The sequence below is a fragment of the Corythoichthys intestinalis genome, chromosome 17 (genome assembly GCF_030265065.1).
Source record: "Corythoichthys intestinalis isolate RoL2023-P3 chromosome 17, ASM3026506v1, whole genome shotgun sequence".
In the NCBI taxonomy this organism is placed as follows: Eukaryota; Metazoa; Chordata; class Actinopteri; order Syngnathiformes; family Syngnathidae; genus Corythoichthys; species Corythoichthys intestinalis.
In genome coordinates, this window is record NC_080411.1 from 9,222,714 (window position 1) to 9,245,033 (window position 22,320).

At 38.7% G+C, this 22,320-nt stretch overlaps 1 protein-coding gene across 1 annotated transcript; it reads right to left on the minus strand.

Moving 5' to 3' along the window:
- Nucleotides 1-16,785: 16,785 nt before the first annotated feature.
- LOC130905666 (apelin receptor B-like) lies at nt 16,786-20,537 on the minus strand. The gene has a single exon (XM_057819255.1). The coding sequence runs from the start codon at nt 20,097-20,099 to the stop codon at nt 19,029-19,031; it is 1,071 nt and encodes a 356-aa protein (XP_057675238.1). The 5' UTR covers nt 20,100-20,537; the 3' UTR covers nt 16,786-19,028.
- Nucleotides 20,538-22,320: the final 1,783 nt, after the last annotated feature.

Genomic DNA, 22,320 nt, shown 5'->3' on the forward strand with positions numbered 1-22,320 from the left:
AAAATAAATTTGAAACTCAAAAAAATGCATGTGAAAGCTATTTTTTAAAAAATTTATTTTATTTTTTTTAATGGAGTCAAGTTTTTTTTTTGATTGAAGCAACTTTTTTGATTGAAGTAATGTTGATTTGTGTTTGGGCCACATTTTGGCTAGGACGTTTTTGTCTTTAATATTCAATCAAAAAATAAGTTGCTTCAAAAAATATATATTTTCAAAAAGAAAAATCACTTCAATCAAAAAAAGAAAAATGTCAATCATAGAAAACGTTTTTGAATGCGAAAAAATATTTGAGATTGAAACATTTGCATTTGAACACTTCATTTTTTAATGGAAAAAGTTTTCTTTGATTGAAGCCATCCTTTTTGTGTTTGGGCCATATAATGGGTAGGACATTTGTGTCTAAATCATTCAATCACAAAAAAAGTTGCTTCAATCAAAAAAAATATATTTTCAATCAAAAAAAAAAAAAATCATTTGAAAAATAAAATTGCCCTCCCCTGATTTTATCTATTTATTTTTTAATTATATGCAAAGCAAATGACCGTCTAAGGTGCTAGTCACATGATCTATTCGAAAAATAATTTTGACCCTTTATAAAAACATATTTTTTTGTTCATTTATTTTGTTTTTGTTGGAGTTTTATTGCTTTACAACTTTTATATATATATATAGGAAAGTCAATTTCATGGACACTTTTCGGCCACCAGGGGGGGCCTGGCCCCGCTGCCCCCCCTTAAAATCCGCTTATGCGTGCGTCCGTCTTGGGGGAAAACAAAGAAACTGCTGCGCTGTCATAAATTGTCGTATTTCGAGCATGTTGTCGGGTGTAGAAACAAAAGTTTTACGTCAGACGTCGAAAAGGTCGAAAAGATCGTGTGTCGAGATACCACTAGATATGCTTTATAAAACAAAAATCATAATTTGTGTGTGAAAGGCTTATTTATGTATTTGTGGGAAATTTTCTTGCTAAAATCCAACACATAGAACAAATATGTCAACCTGAAAGGCAATTTAAAACTAGAAACTGCAATATCTGGAGAAATTACTCTGGGTCTTTCCTGTGAGGAGATACAGATCTTAGTCCTGCCTAGGGCTTTCAATGGAATGGACAAACATTAGCATCAATGGCATTAAACAAAGTAAATGCCATTAAGAAATGAATGGGAAATTTGGACGTCTATGGCCGTCAATGGCAGCACCCTTCATAAGCGTCAATGGTATCAGGAAAGTTTGGGGGACACGTCCTATTGATATCTGGTCATTTCCTGTTGATTTGGGGACATTGTTTTTTTTTGCCATTGAAAATGAATGGGAAAAAATTAGGACGTCCATGGCCGTCAATGGCATCGAGTTATATAGGCGCCAATGGAATCCAAGTACATCAGCATCAATAGAACGGCCAAACATGCCGTTAAATGGCATGAAACAAAGTAAATGCCATTAGAAAAAATGACTGGGAAATTTGGACGTCCATGGCCGTCAATGGCAGCACCCTCCATGAGCGTCAATGGAATTGGGGAAGTTGGGGGGACACGTCCTATTGATATCTGGTCATTTCCTGTTGATTTGGGGACATTGTTTTTTTTTGCCATTGAAAATGAATGGAAAAAAATTTGCACGTCCATGACCGTCAATGGCATCGACTTACATAGACGCCAATGGAATCCAAGTAAATCAGCATCAATAGAATGGACAAACATGCCGGTAAATGGTATTAAACAAAGTAAATGTCATTAGAAAAGATGACAGGGAAATTTGGACGTCAATGGCCGTCAATGGCAGCACCCACCATAAGCGTCAATGGAATTGGGGAAGTTGGGGGGACACGTCCTTGTCCTTGATAGGACAACATGCTGAATAAGTGTACAGTATGATAATGTTACATGATGCACGAACAACGAAATGCGAACGTGGCCGGTATGTTAACGTAACATAGCTATTAAGCTATTAACTATAGCATAAAGAACATGCTAACAAGTTTACCAAACCATCAGTGTCACTCCAAAACACCAAAATAACATTTGAAATGATATAATAATTAGAGATGCAATGCCGATCGATCGGGTCCGATCACGTCATTTTCAAAGTATCGGAATCGGCAAAAAAATATCGGACATGCCTTTTTTAAATATATATATATATATATATATATATATATATATATATATTTTTTTTTTTTTAATTAAATCGTTTTCTAATTGTATTTAACGTTACAGACATAATATGTTACACTCATCCAGAGTCTTTAGTTTAGGCTTAAGATAGGGTTATCAAATTTATCCCGATAACGGCTGCACGACCCACTCACGCGTTGTCGCGCACAATCTGTAATGGCGCCGTTTTACCTATATAGAGAGCTTAAAGGCAGCGTAACATGAGTAGAGTGAATTTTGGCAGCCTTAGGAGCCTTTTTTTTTATTTCCCTACGATTAGAAATATCGTGGGAAGCAATGTGGGGAAGCAAGGTAGCATTTGATCTTTTTCTTAACACCCTATGTTATTTCCCAACCCAGATAAGATATATCAATTGGTAGCACTACGCACAGTCATTGTTGCTAAAGGTGTGTTACATCCACCCATCATGCATTGGGGCATGGCCACAGTATCATTTACTGAAAGCTCAACAAATACACTAGATGGCAATATTTAGTCACAATATACAAAGTCACAAGTCTTTCTATCCGTGGATCCCTCTCACAGAAAGAATGTTAATAATGTAAATGCCATCTTGAGGATTTATTGTCATAATAAACAAATATAGTACTTATGTACTGTATACTGAATGTATATATTCATCCGAGTTTTATTCATTTTTTTCTTAATGCATTGCCAAAATGTATATGATCGGGAAAAATTATCGGGAATGATTGGAATTGAATCGGGAGCAAAAAAAAAAGCAATCGGATCGGGAAATATCGGGATCGGCAGATACTCAAACTAAAATGATCGGGATCGGATCGGGAGCAAAAAAACATGATCGGAACAACCCTAATAATAATGTATTAATAATTTCACACAGAAGTCTCTCCAGAGTATAAGTCGCACACCCCCAGCCAAACTATGAAAAAAAAACGCAACTTATAGTCCGAAAAATACCGTACTAGCTACTATATGTAGCGAACAATCAGCATAATTAGCATAAAAATTATGACGTGAGAAAATTTACTATCCTTTTTGCTATATATTTTGTCATTTCAACCAGCACTTGGCGTCCATAGCAGCCATTGAGTTCATGAACGGCTGCGATGAACAAGCTATTTATTTATTTATTTATTTTTAAACCCTAAGTGTTTGAAAAAAAATACCTTTTGGCAATTTGGCCAAAATATTACAGCCTAAACTTTTGCCAACTAGTGTTTTTAATGCAAAATATTTTTGTAGGTATGACTTTGCATTCTGGCTAACAATTTGCATTGTCACTTTAGAAATGGATCTCGCGCAGTTTAATTTAAGACAGTAAAGCGCACTTGTGCTTGTTTGAATAAACAGTAACAACAGCCAATTCTTCCAGGTTGTTAATAATATGTGCCAGATTCCACATGACTTACTCAGTATGCATCCGCGCTCCCCTCTGTGTCTCTGTGGGTTTCTTGTGCGCCCCAGGCGCCTTTCAAAATGCCACCTGTCAGGAAGCCGTCACGTCAACTGACTGCTTCTGCATAAATCTTTTCAAAATTGTGTGTAGCTCTGAAAAGGAAAAAAAAGGGAATAATTTTGAATTCAATTTCAGAACAACTTTCTTATGTCAATATGAATACATAATCAGGATCACGTGGCATCAAATAAAATTCAACTGACAAACTGCGGTTTGATGAGTCAACAAATATTAGTCCAGCTGAGCAGCTGTCAGAACATGACGAATTGCTATTCTCGAATGGAACGCACAAATGACGTGTATATTTTCTGTAGAAATTTGGGGGAACTTGATCATTTAATTTCTGATTTCTTTAAAAATTCCAACCATTTTCCTGCTTTAAGAAGTAAACATAGTACTACAGACGGTATCGCCATCACAAAACCTGCATTAACTATATCGGCGACACAACATTTTAACATTCTAAAGTGTCAAGGATGTGTAAAAATAAGCCAACAGCTGTCAATAGTAAAATGTTAAGTATGGGTATGCGGTACATCACCAAAACAAACACAAACCCCAACAACCAAGAATCTGCTGCTTGCCAGAAGGTAGCTACTGCTAAACTGCGACTCCAAAAACTTCATTGCGTTTTGGTTTACCTTTTGGCTTTGACACAATTGCAAGGGCATAGGTTTGCATAGGAACGGTACGGACATAACACTACCAACTTTACAGGATGCTCAAATTGTCCCCACCAACTTTTAAGCAACCTTATTTGCATTATATAAAGACTTTAGCTATATACAGTTGTGGTCAAAAGTTTACATACACTTGTGAAGAACATAATGTCATGGCTCTCTTGAGTTTCCAGTGTTTTCTACAACTCTGATTTTTCTCAGATAGAGTGATTGGAACAGATACTTCTTTGTCACAAAAAAACATTCATGAAGTTTGGTTCTTTTATGACTTTATTATGGGTAAACAGAAAAAGTGATTAAATCTGCTGGGTCAAAAATATACATACAGCAACACGAATTTGCAATTTCTTGTGAGTGATTATTGACTTGAACAACCATTGACTTGAACAAGTCAGGAAAGTCACTTGGAGCCATTTCAGAGCAGCTGCAGGTCCCAAGAGCAACAGTGTAAACAATTGTTTGTTAGTATAAAGTGCATGGCACTGTTTTGTCACTGGCACGATCAGGAAGAAAACGCAAGCTATCACCTGCTGCTGAGAGAAAATTGGTCAGGAGGGTGAAGATTCAACCGAGAATCACCAAAAAGCAGATCTGCCAAGAATTAGAAGCTGCTGGAACACAGGTGTCAGTGTCCACAGTCAAGCGTGTTTGGCATCTCCATGGACTGAGAGGCTGCCGTGCAAGAAGGAAGCCCTTGCTCCAAAAGCGGCACCTTAAGGCTCGACTGAAGTTTGCTGCTGATCACATGGACAAAGATAAGACCTTCTGGAGGAAAGTTCTGTGGTCAGACGAAACAAAAATCGAGCTGTTTGGCCACAATGCCCAGCAATATGTTTGGAGGAGAAAAGGTGAGGCCTTTAACGCCAAGTACACCATGCCTACCGTCAAGCACGGTGGTGGTAGTATTATGCTGTGGGGCTGTTTTGCTGCCAATGGAACTGGTGCTTTACAGAAAGTAAATGGGATAATGAAGAATGAGGATTACCTTCAAATTCTTCGAGATAACCTAATGTCATCAGCCGGAAGATTGGGTCTTGGGCGCGCAGTTGGGTGTTCCAACAGGACAATGACCCCAAACACACATCAAAAGTGGTAATGGAATGGCTAAATCAGGCTAGAATTAAGGTTTTTGAATGGCCTTCCCAAAGTCCTGACTTAAACCCCATTGAGAACTTGTGGACAATGCTGAAGAAACAAGTCCATGTCAGAAAGGCATCAAATTTAACTGAACTGCACCAATTCTGTCAAGAAGAGTGGTCAAAGATTCAACCAGAAGCTTGCCAGAAGCTTGTGGATGGCTACCAAAAGCGCCTAATTGAAGGGAAAATGGCCAAGGGACATGTTACCAAATATTAGCGCTGCTGTATGTATATTTTTGACCCAGCAGATTTGATCACTTTTTTCTGTTCACCCATAATAAAGTGATAAAAGAACCAAACTTCGTGAATGTTTTTTGTGACAAAGAAGTATCTGTTCCAATCACTCTATCAGAGAAAAATCTGAGTTGTAGAAATAACTGGAAACTCAAGAGAGCCATGACATAATGTTCTTCACAAGTGTATGTAAACTTTTGACCACAACTGTAGGTAATTTAGATTCTCTTCCCATATGTTGAAATGATAGAATAGAATAGTGGTGTCAACAATAATCGATGCGGCGATGCATCCCGACGCGGGGCATGAACGATTCGATACGATGCAGGCAACAAGCCGAATTAGAATAGTGGTGTCAACAATAATTGATGCGGCGATGCATCCCGATGTGGGGCATGGACGATTCGATTCGATGCGGGCAACAAGCCGAATCGATTCAGCGCATTTTAAAATATATAAGTACGTTAAAAAATCTTCCCTGCGCAATTCCGGTGATGCAACGGATTTGGTTTCCCCATTTGTATGATTTTTCTCTTGTTTCATTTTTTACACACCGCATAACTCTGGTCAAGTTTCCCACTAACCTCGTAGAAGCCAAAATGTCTCCAGATGTCTGCTTTCAAAGTCTTAGGTGCATCAATAATCTTTCTCGCTCCCTTTTTCTCCGCTTCAGCCATTGTTATGTTATGTCCTATCTCTTAGAGGTTAGATCTTGTGCCCAAACCCGATTAACATTTTTGGGCATTCGGGTCGGGCCAAAAATGTTAAGCGTTCACGTTCGGGTTGGGTCGGGCCGCCGCGCCGGACGAATAAATTATATATATATATATATAAAAAAAAAAAAAAAAAAAAAAAAAGGGATAAAACTGAGAGCAGGCTCTCTGTATTGTGCATTTGCTTGTGCACGCACATGAACGCCATGGCCCACATGTTTTTTTTTTTTTTTTATATTAAACTTTCCCAGCGTTATTTCGTTGTGTAAATGCTTTTATAATGATCATAAAAATATGTAGACTATTTAAACATTAAGAAAACTTGCGTTTTTTTCTGCCAACTGAGAATTCGTTACGAAAGACACTTTTATTTATGCACACAAAGGCAACAGAAATGTGATCCTTTTGAAACTTCTCCTCTGTGTGTCTGTAAAACCGCATGTTTCTTTTTTTTTTTTTTTTTTTTTTTATATTAAACTTTCCCAGCGTTGTTTGGTTGTGTAAATGCTTTTATAATGATCATAAAAATATGTAGACTATTTAAACATTAAGATAACTTGCGTTTTTTTCTGCCAACTCAGAATTCGTTACAAAAGACACTTTTATTTATGCACACAAAGGCAACAGAAATGTGATCCTTTTGAAACTTCTCCTCTGTGTGCCTGCAAAACCGCATGTTTTTTCTTTTCTTTTCTTTTTTTTTTTTTTTTAAATATTGAACTTTCCTAGCGTTATTTGGTTGTGTAAATCCTTTTATAATGGTCATAAAAACATGTAGACTATTTAAACATTAAGAAAACTTGCGTTTTTTTCTGCCAACTTGAAGAAATGAAAATAAATTGCTGCTGCTAAGTTTTTTTCCCCTCGTCACTCCAACAAAAAAACAAACAAACAAAATTTCGGGTTTTTCGGGCTGGGCCTGCAAATCTAGTTAATTGATCGGGCTCGGGCCGGGTCGGGCTAATAAATTATATTTTTAAAAAATGGGATAAAACCGAGAGCAGGCTCTCTGTATCGTGCATTTGCTTGTGCACACACACGAACGCCGTGGCCCGCATGTTTTTTTTTCTTTTGATTAAACTTTCCCAAGCGTTATTTTGTTGTGTAAATGCTTTTATAATTATCATAAAAATATGTAGACTATTTAAACATTAAGAAAAATTGCATTTTTGTCTGCCAACTCAGAATTCGTTACAAAAGACACTTTTATTTATGCACACAAAGGCAACAGAAATGTGATCCTTTTGAAACTTCTCTGTGTGTCTGCAAAGCCGCATGTTTTTTTTTTTTTTTTAAATATTAAACTTTCGCAGCGTTATTTGGTTGTGTAAATGCTTTCATAATGGTCATAAAAATATGTAGACTATTTAAACATTAAGAAAACTTGCGTTTTTTTCTGCCAACTCGAAGAAATGAAAATAAATTGCTGCTGCTGCGTTTTTTTCCCTCGTCACTCCAACAAAAAAACAAACAAACAAAATTTCGGGTTTTTCGGGCTGGGCCTGCAAATCTAGTTAATTGATCGGGCCGGGCCGGGTCGGGCTTCAGTACCAGTGGGCCGTGTTGGGTCGGGCTGGATTTTTTAGGCCCGATCTAACCTCTATTGCACATATATAGTGGGCTAGGCCTACATTTTACTTTTGTTCTACATTGCAATTTAGTTGATGTTTTGTTTGCAACTGAACTGATCCCTGGATTGATTTTGCGATAAAGATGCTGCTGCACTACAATATTTTATTTGTCGTTTTCTTTAATATTTACTTGAATATTTTTATTGATGGGTCGTTGTGACTAAAATACAAGGACTGTTATTACTGATTTTGCACTGGAGTTCAGATGTTGCACTGTGTGAAAGGCTGCTACTGTGTGTAAAAAAAAACGAGAAAGCCCTGGTCTCATTCAAAGCACTAATTAAATGCTGTGATCTGTTTTTTTAAAAAAAAATATATATATATCTGAAAGTATTTTCATTTGACTTCAACCAGGAGTGACACAAGAGCCAATAAAAAGTTGTTTAATGTCTGACTGCTTGTGTTGCCTCATGATTCACAAAAAATATGCTTTGCTTTAGAATTTTAATGCATCCCAGTCTTTAATGCATCGTGATGCATTGCCGAATCGAACCGAATCGTGACCCTCTGAATGGAATCGAATCGAATCGTGGCCCTCCGAATCGTAATCGAATCGAATCGTGAGGGCATATTGTATGGTAGAATAGACCCCACCATTATGAAGTGAATTATTTTTATTATGTTCACATTTACATTTATCCGTTTTTACTTGCTGAATGTGCCGGTCCACCCCCCCCCCCACCCCCCCCCCAAACAAACGTTTGGTTGGCTGATGACTTGAAGCCCCTGTCCCACCACAAAGACACACACACATACTCACACAGCCCCAACAGATCTAGCCAACAACATGCCACCTCCTTTGCCCCCTTCGGAGAGGAGGGATATTAGTTTTTTGTTTTTTTTCCCGGCCAGCAGCAGCCACAGTAAGTCATGTAAAAAGACATCAATATTGTGGAAGTGGGCGAAACACCACTAATTTTGATACAAGGGTCCGACCTGCATCAGAGTTTGCATAACATTACACTTGCTAACCTGCAAAACTACTGCGGTCAGGCTAGCCTCTACAGGGAACAACAAAGTCAAGCTAGCTGTCCCTGATTTGGATCATTGTTTGCATTATGTGCATTACAGTAATATTGTCCCTACCAATGTTGAGACCAAACCTACGCCCTAGCACTATAGTAATAGCAGATAAGCTAGCAAGTCTGTAGCATATGCCTCGTGAAAAACAAGGTTTCAGTCCCGTCCTCTCGGCCGCAGCATTTTGGCTACACAAATAATGTTTTTACTATGACACTGAGACAATTTGCACCTAGAGGGTTTATACCAGGGGTGTGACAATATATAGAAAAGGTGATATATCGCAATACTTTGTCGCCCAAAATGTTGTTGATATGCTCCCACAAAGAATCGATGCATCCTTTTAAACAGGTGTGAATATTTCTTTTAAAAAATAAAAATCTTCCATTGAATAGTGTGTACGTTAGCTAACTGGCTAACATCCAATTCATTTTGACTGGATGGGGTGTCAAGCGCCGCCAATGTTACTGAAACCAGAGTATTCGCAGCCAGTCTTTTATTGGGCATTTAGTGGTTATTTCCAGTTCATTGTTGGATTAGGGCTGTCAAACGATTAAAATTTTTAATCGAGTTAATCACAGCTTAAAAATTAATTAATCGTAATTAATCGCAATTCAAACCATCTATAAAATATGCCATATTTTTCTGTAAATTATTGTTGGAATGGAAAGATAAGACACAAGACGGATATATACATTCAACATACTGTATATAAGTACGGTATTTGTTTATCATAACAATAAATCAACAAGATGGCATTAACATTATTAACATTCTATTAAAGCGATCCATGGATAGAAAGACTTGTAGTTCTTAAAAGATAAATGTTAGTACGTTATAGAAATTTTATATTAAAAACCCTCTTAATGTTTTCGTTTTAATAAAATTTGTAAAATTTTCAATCAAAAAAATAAACTAGTAGCTCGCCATTGTTGACGTCAATAATAATTATGGTGCTGAAACCCTTAAAATCAGTCGCACTCAAGCGCCAGCAGAGGGCGACAAAACACAAAAAAACACAAGTAACAAGTGGAAATGACACTTTGCTGTCTTTTTAATCTGTTTGAGCGGGGCATATGCGTTAATTGCGTCAAATATTTTGACAGGATGAATTTTAAAAAATTAATTAACGCCCGTTAACGCGATAATTTTGACAGCCCTTTGTAGCATATTGGTTACCGTAATTTTCAGACTATAAGACATTACTATTTTCCCTTATTTTGAATCCTGCGGCTTAGTTCTTGATTTATTTAAGTTAATAGGCAACACTTTATTAGACAGCGGCGTCATAACACTGCCATAAGACTGTCATAATTATGGCATGACACTATCATGGGCATTAATGATTTTTTATGACAGATGTAATTAAATGTCATCCAGCAAATTATGTCACTAACCATCTATGTCCAGCTTGGATCTTTTACATCCATTCAAAAGTGAGATAATTTGCCGGATGACACAAAATGTTGTCTGTCATAAGCATTCATTAATGCACATGGCAGTAACATGTCAATAATTATGATGGTCTTATGACAGTCTTATGGCGCCCCTGCAAATAAAGTGTTACCAAATACCATAACTGGCAATTAATGAAAAAACTGGAGCAGTAGCTGAGGACATAATTAGCACAGAACATGAATTTTGATTGTTATTTACATCAGTAGCGCTGCAATGCATGCTAGGGGGCATGTTGGACGACAACAGTGTTGACAGCAGGTGGCAGCAGAGGTTGACTGCCTCATTCCAAGGGAGCAGTGATGGCCAACTGAAGCTTCTTGAAGCAAGGAAACCTTGCAGCTAATTGGTTCAAAGCTTCATGGTGGTTCATTTGGTCTTATGACAGTCTTTTGATGCCGCTGTCAAATAAAGTGCTATCGGTTAAAATCTTTTGGTGAAAATATCCCATAATACAGTGAGAACAGTCGCGGCTTATAGTCCAAAGCGGCTTATCTCTGAACAAATGCCGTTTCCGTATCAAATTTGGTGGGTGCCGGCTTATAGTCAGGTGCGCCATATAGTCCGAAAATTTCGGTACTTCTTGTTGATTTTGAGTCACTTCCAATTCATTTTGGGACATTCTTTGAGTCAGTTCCTTTTCAGTATCACAAAATCAACAGGCAGTGACCTGTAAATGCCCCTAAATCAACAGGAAATGACTCGTAAATGCCCCAACGGAAATGGAAGTGACTGAAAATCAACAGCAAATGACCTGAAATGTCCCAAAACGAACTCATTACCTGGCACTGGCTGCCACTGACAGCCATAGACGTCCAATTCGAAATGGGAGAGAGAGCAGTCGATTTTGACGCTACTTGTTGACTAATCGCTTAAAAAAATCTTCCTCTGGCCAAGATGCACCCTCCCGCCAAGTTTGACGACCGTGCGATTCCTCATCCAATGATAAAGCAGGACAAATATTCTACTGAATTACAGTATAGTATGATTGGAACCCTCTGCCACCTAATTGTTCTGCTTGTCACTATATATCACTGGAATGGATGGAAGAACAAAGCTCCATTATTTGGAGTGAATAAACAGTCATTTTCACACCAACTAAGTGGAACTGGATCATTTCCAGCGGCACAGTGGTCTGGAATCACTAACTCACTCATCATCATCTGTACGTTGGCCCTCACTGTGCTGCTTTCTTTACCTGCCACCAACGAAGAGCTTGCAGCTGAGCCATCTCGGCCTCCGCCTCAGGTCACAGAGCATCCTTTTAGGACCTGAAGAGAAGGCCGGAGATGCAGGGATGAAGGGACACTTTGTGCTAGATGGGACGCTTGCATTTAGGCCAAGATCCGGAGCCTCTCTCGAAAAGCCGGTCTCCTTCCTCGGAAACGACGTGTCGCAATTAAATGATGGCGCCTTTGAGAGTGAGGGAGAAAGAGATGTGTGATTAGTGAGGTGCTTTCTGGCTCACGGTGTTTTGTTGCAAAAACAAGACTCCCGTCCTTCAAGATGCGTGAAACAGCGCCCTAAAAGACAGGATATCCCTGATCAGGAACCCTGACTCGCTCCCCCGTCCTTTGTCTTTGCTGCCCCTTGCAGACTCCTGACACTCCACGCCAGGAAGCTCAGCGTCCCGCCACAAAGAAGTTAGGCCAATGTCATCTCCAGGGCCAGTTGCGGCTTCTCCCCTATTGTTAAGAATCAGGGGAGAAACACTGCGTTTGTTTCCTGCGTCTATTTTCTGTGTGAAGCGCTTTATTAGCTTTGGATTTATGGCAGTGAAGACACGCGCTCGCCGCACACAGCAGGCCTGACTGGAAAGCAAACAATAGCACGACCACCCATTGATATGCCAATTAATAGCTGTCCATACAGAAAGCTTCTCTTGTGTTTCTATAGCAGTGGTTCATGGGGGTTGGCATGAAAATGTAGTCTACATAAAAGTTCTATTCTAGACAGAACTTGGTGATCTTACTCACTGCTATTGGTCCTCTGTTAAAATACAGACCGACCGACAGACGCGTCAGTCAGTCAGTCGCGTCAGTCAGTCAGTCAGACAGTCAGTCAGTCGCGTCAGTCAGTCAGTCAGACAGACAGACAGACAGACAGACGCGTCAGTCAGTCAGACAGACGCGTCAGTCAGACGCATCAGTCAGTCAGACAGACATGTCAGTCAGTCAGTCAGTCAGTCAGACATGTCAGTCAGTCAGTCAGACAGACATGTCAGTCAGTCAGTCAGTCAGACATGTCAGTCAGTCAGTCAGACAGACATGTCAGTCAGTCAGTCAGACAGACATGTCAGTCAGTCAGTCAGACAGACATGTCAGTCAGACAGACATGCCAGACAGACATGTCAGACAGACAGACATGCCAGACAGACATGTCAGACAGACAGACATGCCAGACAGACATGTCAGACAGACGGACAGACAGACGCGTCAGTCAGACAGACAGACGGACAGACAGACGTGTCAGTCAGTCAGTCAGTCAGACAGACAGAGTCAGACAGAGGCAGTCAGACAGACAGACAGATGTTTCAGACAGACAGATGTTTCATACAGACAGACAGACGGTCAGTCAGTCGTGTCAGTCAGTCAGACAGACGGACAGACGTGACAGTCAGACAGACAGACGTGTCACACAGACAACTCTAGACAGCTACGTAGTTCTAGATCGATAGATAGCTCTAAACAGCTAATGCTGGATCAGTAGTGTCCAAACTATTCCACATAGGGCCGCCGTGGGTGATGGACGTGTCAGGCAGACAGACAGACGTGTCAGTCAGTCAGTCAGTCAGACAGACGTGTCAGACAGACGTGTCAGACAGTCAGATAGATAGCTTTTGACAACTAGTTCTGGATCGATAGCTCTCGACACCTAACTCTAAATCAGTGGAGTCCAAACTATTCCACATATGGCCGCAGTGGGTGATGGATTTCATTCCAATAAAACCAACAACAAACAACAAACACCAATCTGATGTCTTAAAAATCTAAACAGTTGATCGCAGTCACCTGCTGCTAGTTGTAGCAGAAACGTTATTGGTTAAACTCTCTGTGCTCGATTGGTAGGAACAAAAACCCGGACCCACAGGGGTCCTTGAGGACTGGTTTGGGAGCCACTGCTCTAGAAATATAGCTAGACAGACAGATAGATAGCTGTAGATAGATAGATACCTAGACCTTGATCGCTAGCTAGCAAATGCATGAGAGACCAACTCATGAAAGTGTGAAGCTGTTCTTTACAAAAAGTATCAGCTCTCCAGGACTTATTTTTCCACACGTTGTTTGACGGAGAAACATAAAAAATCTGGTCAGCCGTAAAAGCGCATCAAAGACGTTGAGTGGCAACTCCACAGTGTCCACGCGCCATGAAATGTTTTTGAGTCTTAAGGTAACACGAGCGCACGAGCGTCATAAAAAAGCTCTGTGAAAATAATCTAGGCAGGTTATGTTACGCAGCAGGATACGGCTTTGATGCAGAAAGGTCAGATACTTTAGCGAAGCGTCGCTTGTGAAATTGGCCTCGCCAATAAAAAGCTGATGAGTCCACAGGGAATGAATACATCTTGTACTGTATGTACATGATGACTGAGAAGTTATTAGATACGCTTACTTGCGAGGATAGACGTCTTCATGCAATGCTACATGTATTTCTATTTTGTACAGTAAATTTGTATTTATTTCCAAAAAATTAATGGCTACTAATGATAAGCACCAATGATGAATGGATCTTTGCACCACTTACTACTTATTTATATTTAAAATACTTTTTGTCACTTGTATTTATTTTAATGACAAGAAAATTATATTTTTCTAAGTTCTGTCACATATTATTTTACAAACCCTTCGGATTTACTGCAATCATCACTATTTGTGTATTTCAGAATATAAATGTATTTACATTGAATTTATTAAAAAAAAAAAAATCCTTAAAAGCTTGTTCAATGTATTTTTATAGTTTTATACTTATTGCATTCATAACTTTTTAAAAAATATATTTACATTGATTTTAATTATTTATATTAATTATTTATTGAGTTCATTCATATTTTATTCAAATGGACGAACAAAGAGATTTTGTATTTGTTAATTTTCTCATTTTACTACACATTGTCTTTATTGAATTCACCTATGTACATTTTAATTATCTATTTCATCATTTACAATATTTTACCAAAATTTCATAGATTTTTTGGGGCACTTTTTGCATTAATCACAATGCCTTTTGAATATATATTTATTGTTTCTGGGAAATAATTACAATCAATCTAATGTTACTTTGTCACATTTTTTCCACTTTTTGTTCACGTTTTTTCCACTTTTTGTTCACGTTTGAAAAAAATAACGATTGGAGACAAAATGGCGCATAAGACCCTGGCGTCGTAAATTCAAAATTGCGAAAAAGTCAAGTGCGTTGTCACCCGGTGATTACCTGTATATGTTTTTTTTATTTTATTTGAACCAATATAAAAATATATTGCATGTGGGAGTGTATGTTCACTGGTAATAGTTTACAGTTAGCTGTATGTAGGTCTGCAGCTATTGATTATTTTAGTAGTCGATTAATCTATCAGAGAGTTACTTCGAATAAACGAGTAATCAGATTAAGAACAATAAATGTAGCAATGTTGCAGAATAAGTTTTAGGAGATGTAAAACAAAGGCTTGCTAAGATTGAATTTTGAAAGGAGCATTAAATGCGAATACAAAAAAAATCCTCAATGTTTCTTCAAACTATGCAGAATTACACTTTCATTAAAAAAATAAATTAAAATACACAAGCTTAACCTCAAACTGTATTAAAAATAAATAAATAAATGAGAATCAAAGTACAACAAAAGAACAATTGGCTAACTTGCATAGCAAAATTCTGCTAGCTTAAATACTATAAAATGCTAACTTAATTTTTTTTTTCACAGTGCTCTTAAAAAAATCATTCAAACACATATTCCCACAAAAAACTACTAAATATAGCAATAAACTAAATTATGAAAGCATTAAAAAAAAAACATTAGCTCAACTTACCTTATGTTGGTCTTAACAGCAGCTTGATTCTGCAGTGTTAAATGCGTTATTTCATATTCACTGTTGCCACTAGAGGGCAGTGTATCCACCAAATAAATAAAACTAAATGCAAACACTTTCAAAACAAACCATTACAACGGCCCTCTAGTTAAACGAATACTCGAAGCAGCAAAATTGAATTCTAAGCTTTGTTTTTCTAATCAAATTACTTGAGTTAATCGATTAATCGTTGCAGCACTAGCGGCATAGGCGGAGTTTGACTTTTGGGGCAGGAGGGGCACAACATGTTGATGACCCCGAAACGCAGTGTCAGCAATAAATTCAAGAATATTTATAATAATAAGTTGACAATTATGGCGGTAGATGGAGATGGAGGTGTCATTATTATTCAATCAAAAAAAGTTGCTTCAATAAAAAAAAAAGTATTTTAGTTCAAAAATAAATTTGAAATTTAAAAAAAGTAAAAAAAAAAAAAAATGCATATGAAAGCTATTTTTCTTTCATTTTTTTTTTTATTGAAGTCAAGTTTTTTTGAGATTGAAGCAACTTTTTTCATTGAAGTAATGTTGATTTGTGTTTGGGCCAGATTTTGGCTAGGACATTTTTGTCTTTATTATTCAATCTAAAAATAAGTTCAGAAAAACAGATTTTCAAAAAGAAAACCACCTCGATCAAAAAAAAAGACAAATTCCAATCATAGAAAAAGTTTTGGAATGCGAAAAAATATTTGATATTGAAAATTTTGCATTTTAACACTTAATTTTTCATGGAAAATCTTTTTTGTGTTTGGGCCATATTATGATTAGGACATTTGTATCTTAATCATTCAATCCCCCAAAAAGTTGCTTCAATCAAAAAAAAAAGTTTTTTTTCAATCAAAGAAAAAAATCATTTTTAAAAAAAATATTTTTAAAAAAATCTAATTATCTATTATTATTTGTTTTAATTATATGCAAAGCAAATGACCGTCTAAAGTGCTCGCAAAATAATTTTGACCCATTACAAAAATATATATTTTTTGTTCATTTCATTCATTTTTGTTGCAGTTATATTGCTTTACAACTTATATATATATATATATATATATAAATATAGGAAAGTCAATTACATGCAATGACACTTTTCGGCCACCAGGGGGGCCTTGAACCCCCTTAAAATCCGCTTATGACTAGCGGTGTGTAATCCAACATGAAAAATTTGTAGTATTTTATTTGTATTTTTTTTTTAAGTTAGCAAACTGGCGAGTGCTACCTGATTTAACTGTTACCAGTCGATCTCTGCAAAAAGGGTGAGTTGTCTATTGCCTTTAAACAGTGAATTAAAGACAATAACCAGGGCCGGCCCAGCCTATACACAGACTATGCAGCTGCTTAGGGCCCCTGACCACTAGGGGGCCCAGATAGGGGGCAATCTGGCAATTGTTTAATTTATATTCTATTTTGTTTACTACAGTTTGCTTTATTTGACTTTTTTGAGCTTTGATACTTGATTACAACCTTAAAAAAATAAAAGTTCTTCCTTAACTTCTTTCTTTCCTCTTTTAGAAAAAGGTTTGGCGTTATCTACTGTAAGTACTGACAATCATTTGGGGTGAGAAGTTTGAAGAATGCAGTGCAACAAAATCTAATTCATGTACAAAATATGGACATAGAGGTTGGGTTGCATGTATGGGTTTCACAGTACACTGTGACGAAATGGTGAGGCAAAAATATGGGCCCCTTGGCATTATTTTGCTTAGGGCCCCCAAATGGCCTGGGCCGGCCCTGACAATAACAATACAAATTCACAAGTTTGATGTTTTCTTGTATAGATTTTGCACTTTAATAACAGCTGTTTTTTTTTGTTTTAGCCTATAGAATAAACTTTACCTTAAAATGCTGTGATCAAAAAAGGCTTTTTGTTTTTTCTGTTGTGCTGAACCCGTACCGAGCCGTGACCCCTGTACCGAAGTACGTACCAACTATAAAGAATTGAGCTAGCTGACCTTCCTTTCTTTGGCGAGCTTAGCTCGCCGCATTCAAGCATTGTGATTTCAATTGATTCTGACATATCTCGCCATGAGCCACCAATACAGACGAACGCCACGTTAAAAACCATTCCACTCGGATTAAGCTGCTCCTTCTGTCTCCCTGATTACGCCTCTAAGAAGCTCATTACCGTCCAGAGTCATCAACAATGAGCTTTAAAATCTGTTTTTTAGTTTTGTATGATTTAGAAAAATATTTTGTCTTTAGGAATTGTTGATAGCACACAGGGATGGGAGGGTAGAAGTGAGGAACAGAGCGCCAACATGCATTTCCTGTAGACATACGCTTTGATTTGAAGGCTCAGCGCACGACACAATGGGAGGGCCACCGCCTCCCCTCAGCAATGCGTCCTCAGGAAGAAACAAACGTTCAACTGAGGCGAGAAAATACATTCCAGCAAAAAAAACAGTAAGGAAGTAGACACAACACAGAACAACAATATTTCCTAGGGTTGTTTTCAGTGTTTTTTTAATTACAAATCATACACAATCATCACTAATGTAAAAAAATATTCACAAATCCATGTTTTTGTCAAGAACAAATGCAATGTGTCTGACAAAAGACACACCAGACACGAATACACACACGTAGCCTGTCAAAGCAGTCACCTTTTAATTGGGCTCTCCGTCCAGGCAGTCTGAAAACATTTGTCAGCTGCCATCTGTCCATCTGTCTAGACCCCCTCCTTGCTCCCCGAGACCCCCGTCTCTTCTTACCACACTTATCAGAGCCCAACACCTCATACCGACACACGCACACGGCTGGAAATGCCGCAGACGCTGACGTCTTGTCGGGTCGTCGCACCTCTCGTGGATGACACAACATTAAAAAGATGGAAGTAGAGAGAGTTCAGAACTGAAGTAATAGAAACTTTGTGAATATGGCAAAAAAATGGAGATCAGAAAGATGGATACACAATTTCCGTGGCGCTAACTGAAGAGAATTGCTTGTGCTAGCTTAAAAATGATTAGCTTACAGTGTTGAAACAGTTACTGCAGAATCTGAAGTGTTTATTTGTCCAGTTATTTAGCGCATTTGAACGTTAGCAAGACTTTCTAACGTTAGCAACATGCTAATGCTTGCTAGCTTTCTTAAAAAAAAAAAAAACTAAAACAACCATGAGACATGTAACATGTAAGTTCATGAAAGAGTAAAGTTATTTTTTTGTGTAGTTTTAAGTTATCAAAACGTAGTTAAAATTCCTGTTCACATTTGTTCTTCTGTTTGAACTTGATTTGAACCAGTTCTACTTTCAGTCTTTTCTTTTACACAAGTTGTAATACTTAGAACGTGAGTACTTTTGCCATCTCTGAAAATATGAGAACACTTTCAATCTTCAGTTGAACCCATTCAAGTGGAAGTCCACCCATAAATGAGACAGGAGGAGAAGCTGAGCATTTTTGGAGATACATTCCACGCAGTCAACTTCATGTTTGGTCCCTTAAAAGTCAGTAGTCCACAAAGTCAATATTTGAAAAGTGAGCACCAAGCAATGATTGAGTCCTTCTTGGTTAGACCTTGGTGGCCAGGGACTGGGCTTCTGTCTTCTGAGAGGACAAGGAGCTAGCAGGGCTGGCGTGCAAGGACTTCTTCAGATGGAGCAGACACAGGCACTGCGACCTGAAACGCAGGTCGAAGAAGGCGTAGAGGAATGGGTTGAGGCAGCTGTTGACGTACGCCAGGCAAGTGGCGTACGGGTGGGCCAGCAGTAGGAAACGTAGGAAGGCGCAAGTAGCGGGGAACAGGTCCAGGTAGGACAGGGCGTCCGCGCTCTTCACCACGTGGAAGGGAATCCAGCAGGCTGCGAAAACCACCACAAGCGTGGTGATGATCTTCAAGAGCCGGCGCTTACGTTGGTCCTCCTTCCGCAAGGTGTTGAAGTGGCGCGTCACGGTGCAGCCGATGAATCCGTAGCAAACCATCATGGCCAGGAAGGGTAGAAGAAAGCCCAGGGCGGACGAGGAAATGCTCAAGCCTGCGATCCATAGACTCTCCTGGCGCTTGTTGGTCACCACCAGTCCGAAGTCCATAGCGCAGGATGTACGGTTGCTACCCGGGTCGTGGCGGGTGGTGCGAAAGATGAGGGTGGGCGCTGCCAGGAGGCCCGACAGTGTCCAGATGGCGGCCAGCGAGGCGCGCATGTGACCGCGGGTGCGCAACTGGGTGCTGGACAGCGAATGCACGATGGCCAAGTAGCGGTCAAAGCTCATGCAAGTGAGGAGGAAGACGCTGGCGTACATGTTGAGGAGCACCACGTAGCTACTGATCTTGCACAGAGCCACACCGAAAGGCCAGTGGTAGCCCATGGCCGTGTAGACCGCCCAGAGGGGCAGCGTGACCACAAAGGTCAGGTCGGCCATGGCGAGGTTGCCGATGTAGACGTCGGCCGCCCGCCGCTTGCCCTGCGCCCGCCACACTGTGAAGATGACTACGCCATTGCCCGACAGGCCTAAAATAAAGATGAGCATGTAGAGCACCGGGATGACCGAGTAGGACGGCGTCCACTCAGAGTAGTCGCACATGGTGGAGTTCTCCGTCTCCTCGTAGTCATAGTACTCATACGGGCTTTCAGTGGGCTCCATGGCTTTTCTCTTGGTTTAGCACCAGTGTGTTGCCGCCTGCGCGGTCATCCCGCTCTTATATACTCGCCCCCCTGCGAGCCGTGAACCCTCCCTAGGATGCTCCTCCTTCGCAACACAGCCTCCTACTCTCTGTGGAAACACGCCCACTCATTTGTAACTCATTGAAACATGGCAAATTACATTTGCTCTGCTATTTTTCTTCTCTTGTACTCACTTGACATGGAACCAAGTGTGAACAGATAGCTGGTTGCAATAGTGTTTTGTTGTAAAGGACATTATTATATGGGGCTTTGCCTTGCAAAGAAGAAAGAGGAAATACAAAGTACCCTAATTTTCGGACTATAAGCCGCTACTTTTTTCCCTCATTTTGAATCCTGCGGTTTATAGTCCAGTGGGGCTTATTTGATGATTTATTTGGGTTAATACAGTGCTTCTCAATTATTTTCTGTTATGCCCCCCACAGGAAGATGTAAACGTTCCACCCCCCCCCAAAATCTCTGCCACCACTGTAAATATACTGTATTATCATTTGCAGACACGGCGCTCCGCATACGCATAACACGCACTGCGCGTAGGGCACCAATTGCCTGAAGGGGCACCCAAAAAAAATCTTAGTCTGTAAAAAATCCTAAAAAATAGTAATTGTAATAATAACAACAATATATAGTATTAGTATTTAAAATAAAACTTTGTAAAGCCCGATAAATGCAAGTAATACAAATATAAGTAACATAAGTAATTTTTCTGTTTTTTTTTTTTTTATTTCCATTACCCAATTATAGAATTATATCATGATTATAAATGTTTTTATTAGCATTTATCCAAACTTGACAATATTGGTGGTGGTTATATTCTATTAATACTGTTTGAAACATTGCGTCAATGTAATAATAATAATTGAAAAATATACAGTATTTTAATGTGTTATTGTTTTAGAGAGGATTTTGAACAGTAGAAAATTAGAGATGTTCCGATCATGTCATTTTCAAAGTATCGGAATCTGCAAAAAAATATCGGACATGCCTTTTTTTTAATATATATATATATATATATATTTTTTTTTTTTAAAATCAAATCGTTTTCTAATTGTATTTAACGTTACAGACATATTATGTTACACTCATCCAGAGTCTTTAGGCTTAAGGTAGGGTTATCAAATTTATCCCGATAATGGCGGTAATTATTTTTTAAACAAATGTATCACGTTAAAATATTTCACGCAATTAATGCATGCGCTGCACGACCCATTCACGCATTGTCGCGCTCCATCCGTAGTGGCGCCGTTTTACCTATATAGAGAGCTAAAAGGCAGCGTAAAATGAGTAGAGTGAATTTTGGCAGCCTTTGGAGCCTTTTATTAATTGGCTAAAGCCTTACAATCCCTCTCCCTACGTTTAGAAATATCGTGGGAAGCAATGTGGGGAAGCAAGGTAGTAATTGATCTTTTTCTTAGCACCCTACGTTATTTCCCAACGCAGAGAAGATATATCAATTGGTAGCACTACGCACAGTCATGGTTGCACTTCCCATCATGCACTTGGGCATGGCTACAGTATCATTTACTGAAAGCTCAACAAATACACTAGATGGCAATATTTAGTCACAATATACAAAGTCACATTTACAATTTAAGAATTACAAGTCTTTCTATCTGTGGATCCCTCTCACAGAAAGAATGTTAATAATGTAAATGCCATCTTGAGGATTTATTGTCATAATAAACAAATACAGTACTTATGTACTGTATGTTGATATTCGTCCGAGTTTTATTATTTTTTTTCTTAATGCATTGCCAAAATGTATATGATCGGGAAAAATTATCAGGAATGATTGGAATTGAATCGGGAGCAAAAAAAAAAAAAAACAATCGGATCGGGAAATATCGGGATCGGCAGATACTCAAACTAAAACGATCGGGATCGGATCGGGAGCAAAAAAACATGATCAGAACAACCCTAGTAGAAATCATACAGTCCGTTTAAATTTATGTATATAAGTAATTACAGCAATTCTTCATGTTTAAGTGCAGGATTAATAGAGAACCTGACTTCATATTTTCTTTAAAAAAAAAAAAAAAAAAAAAAAAAACAGACGAACAACAGATCTAAGTGGATCTTAGTGATGGAAATATTTTCTGTTTTTCGCCCGAGGCTTTAAATGTCAGCATGTATACGTGTTTAGACAGTCAGCCACCAGTCAAGCCCGGGCATGATGAGTTCCA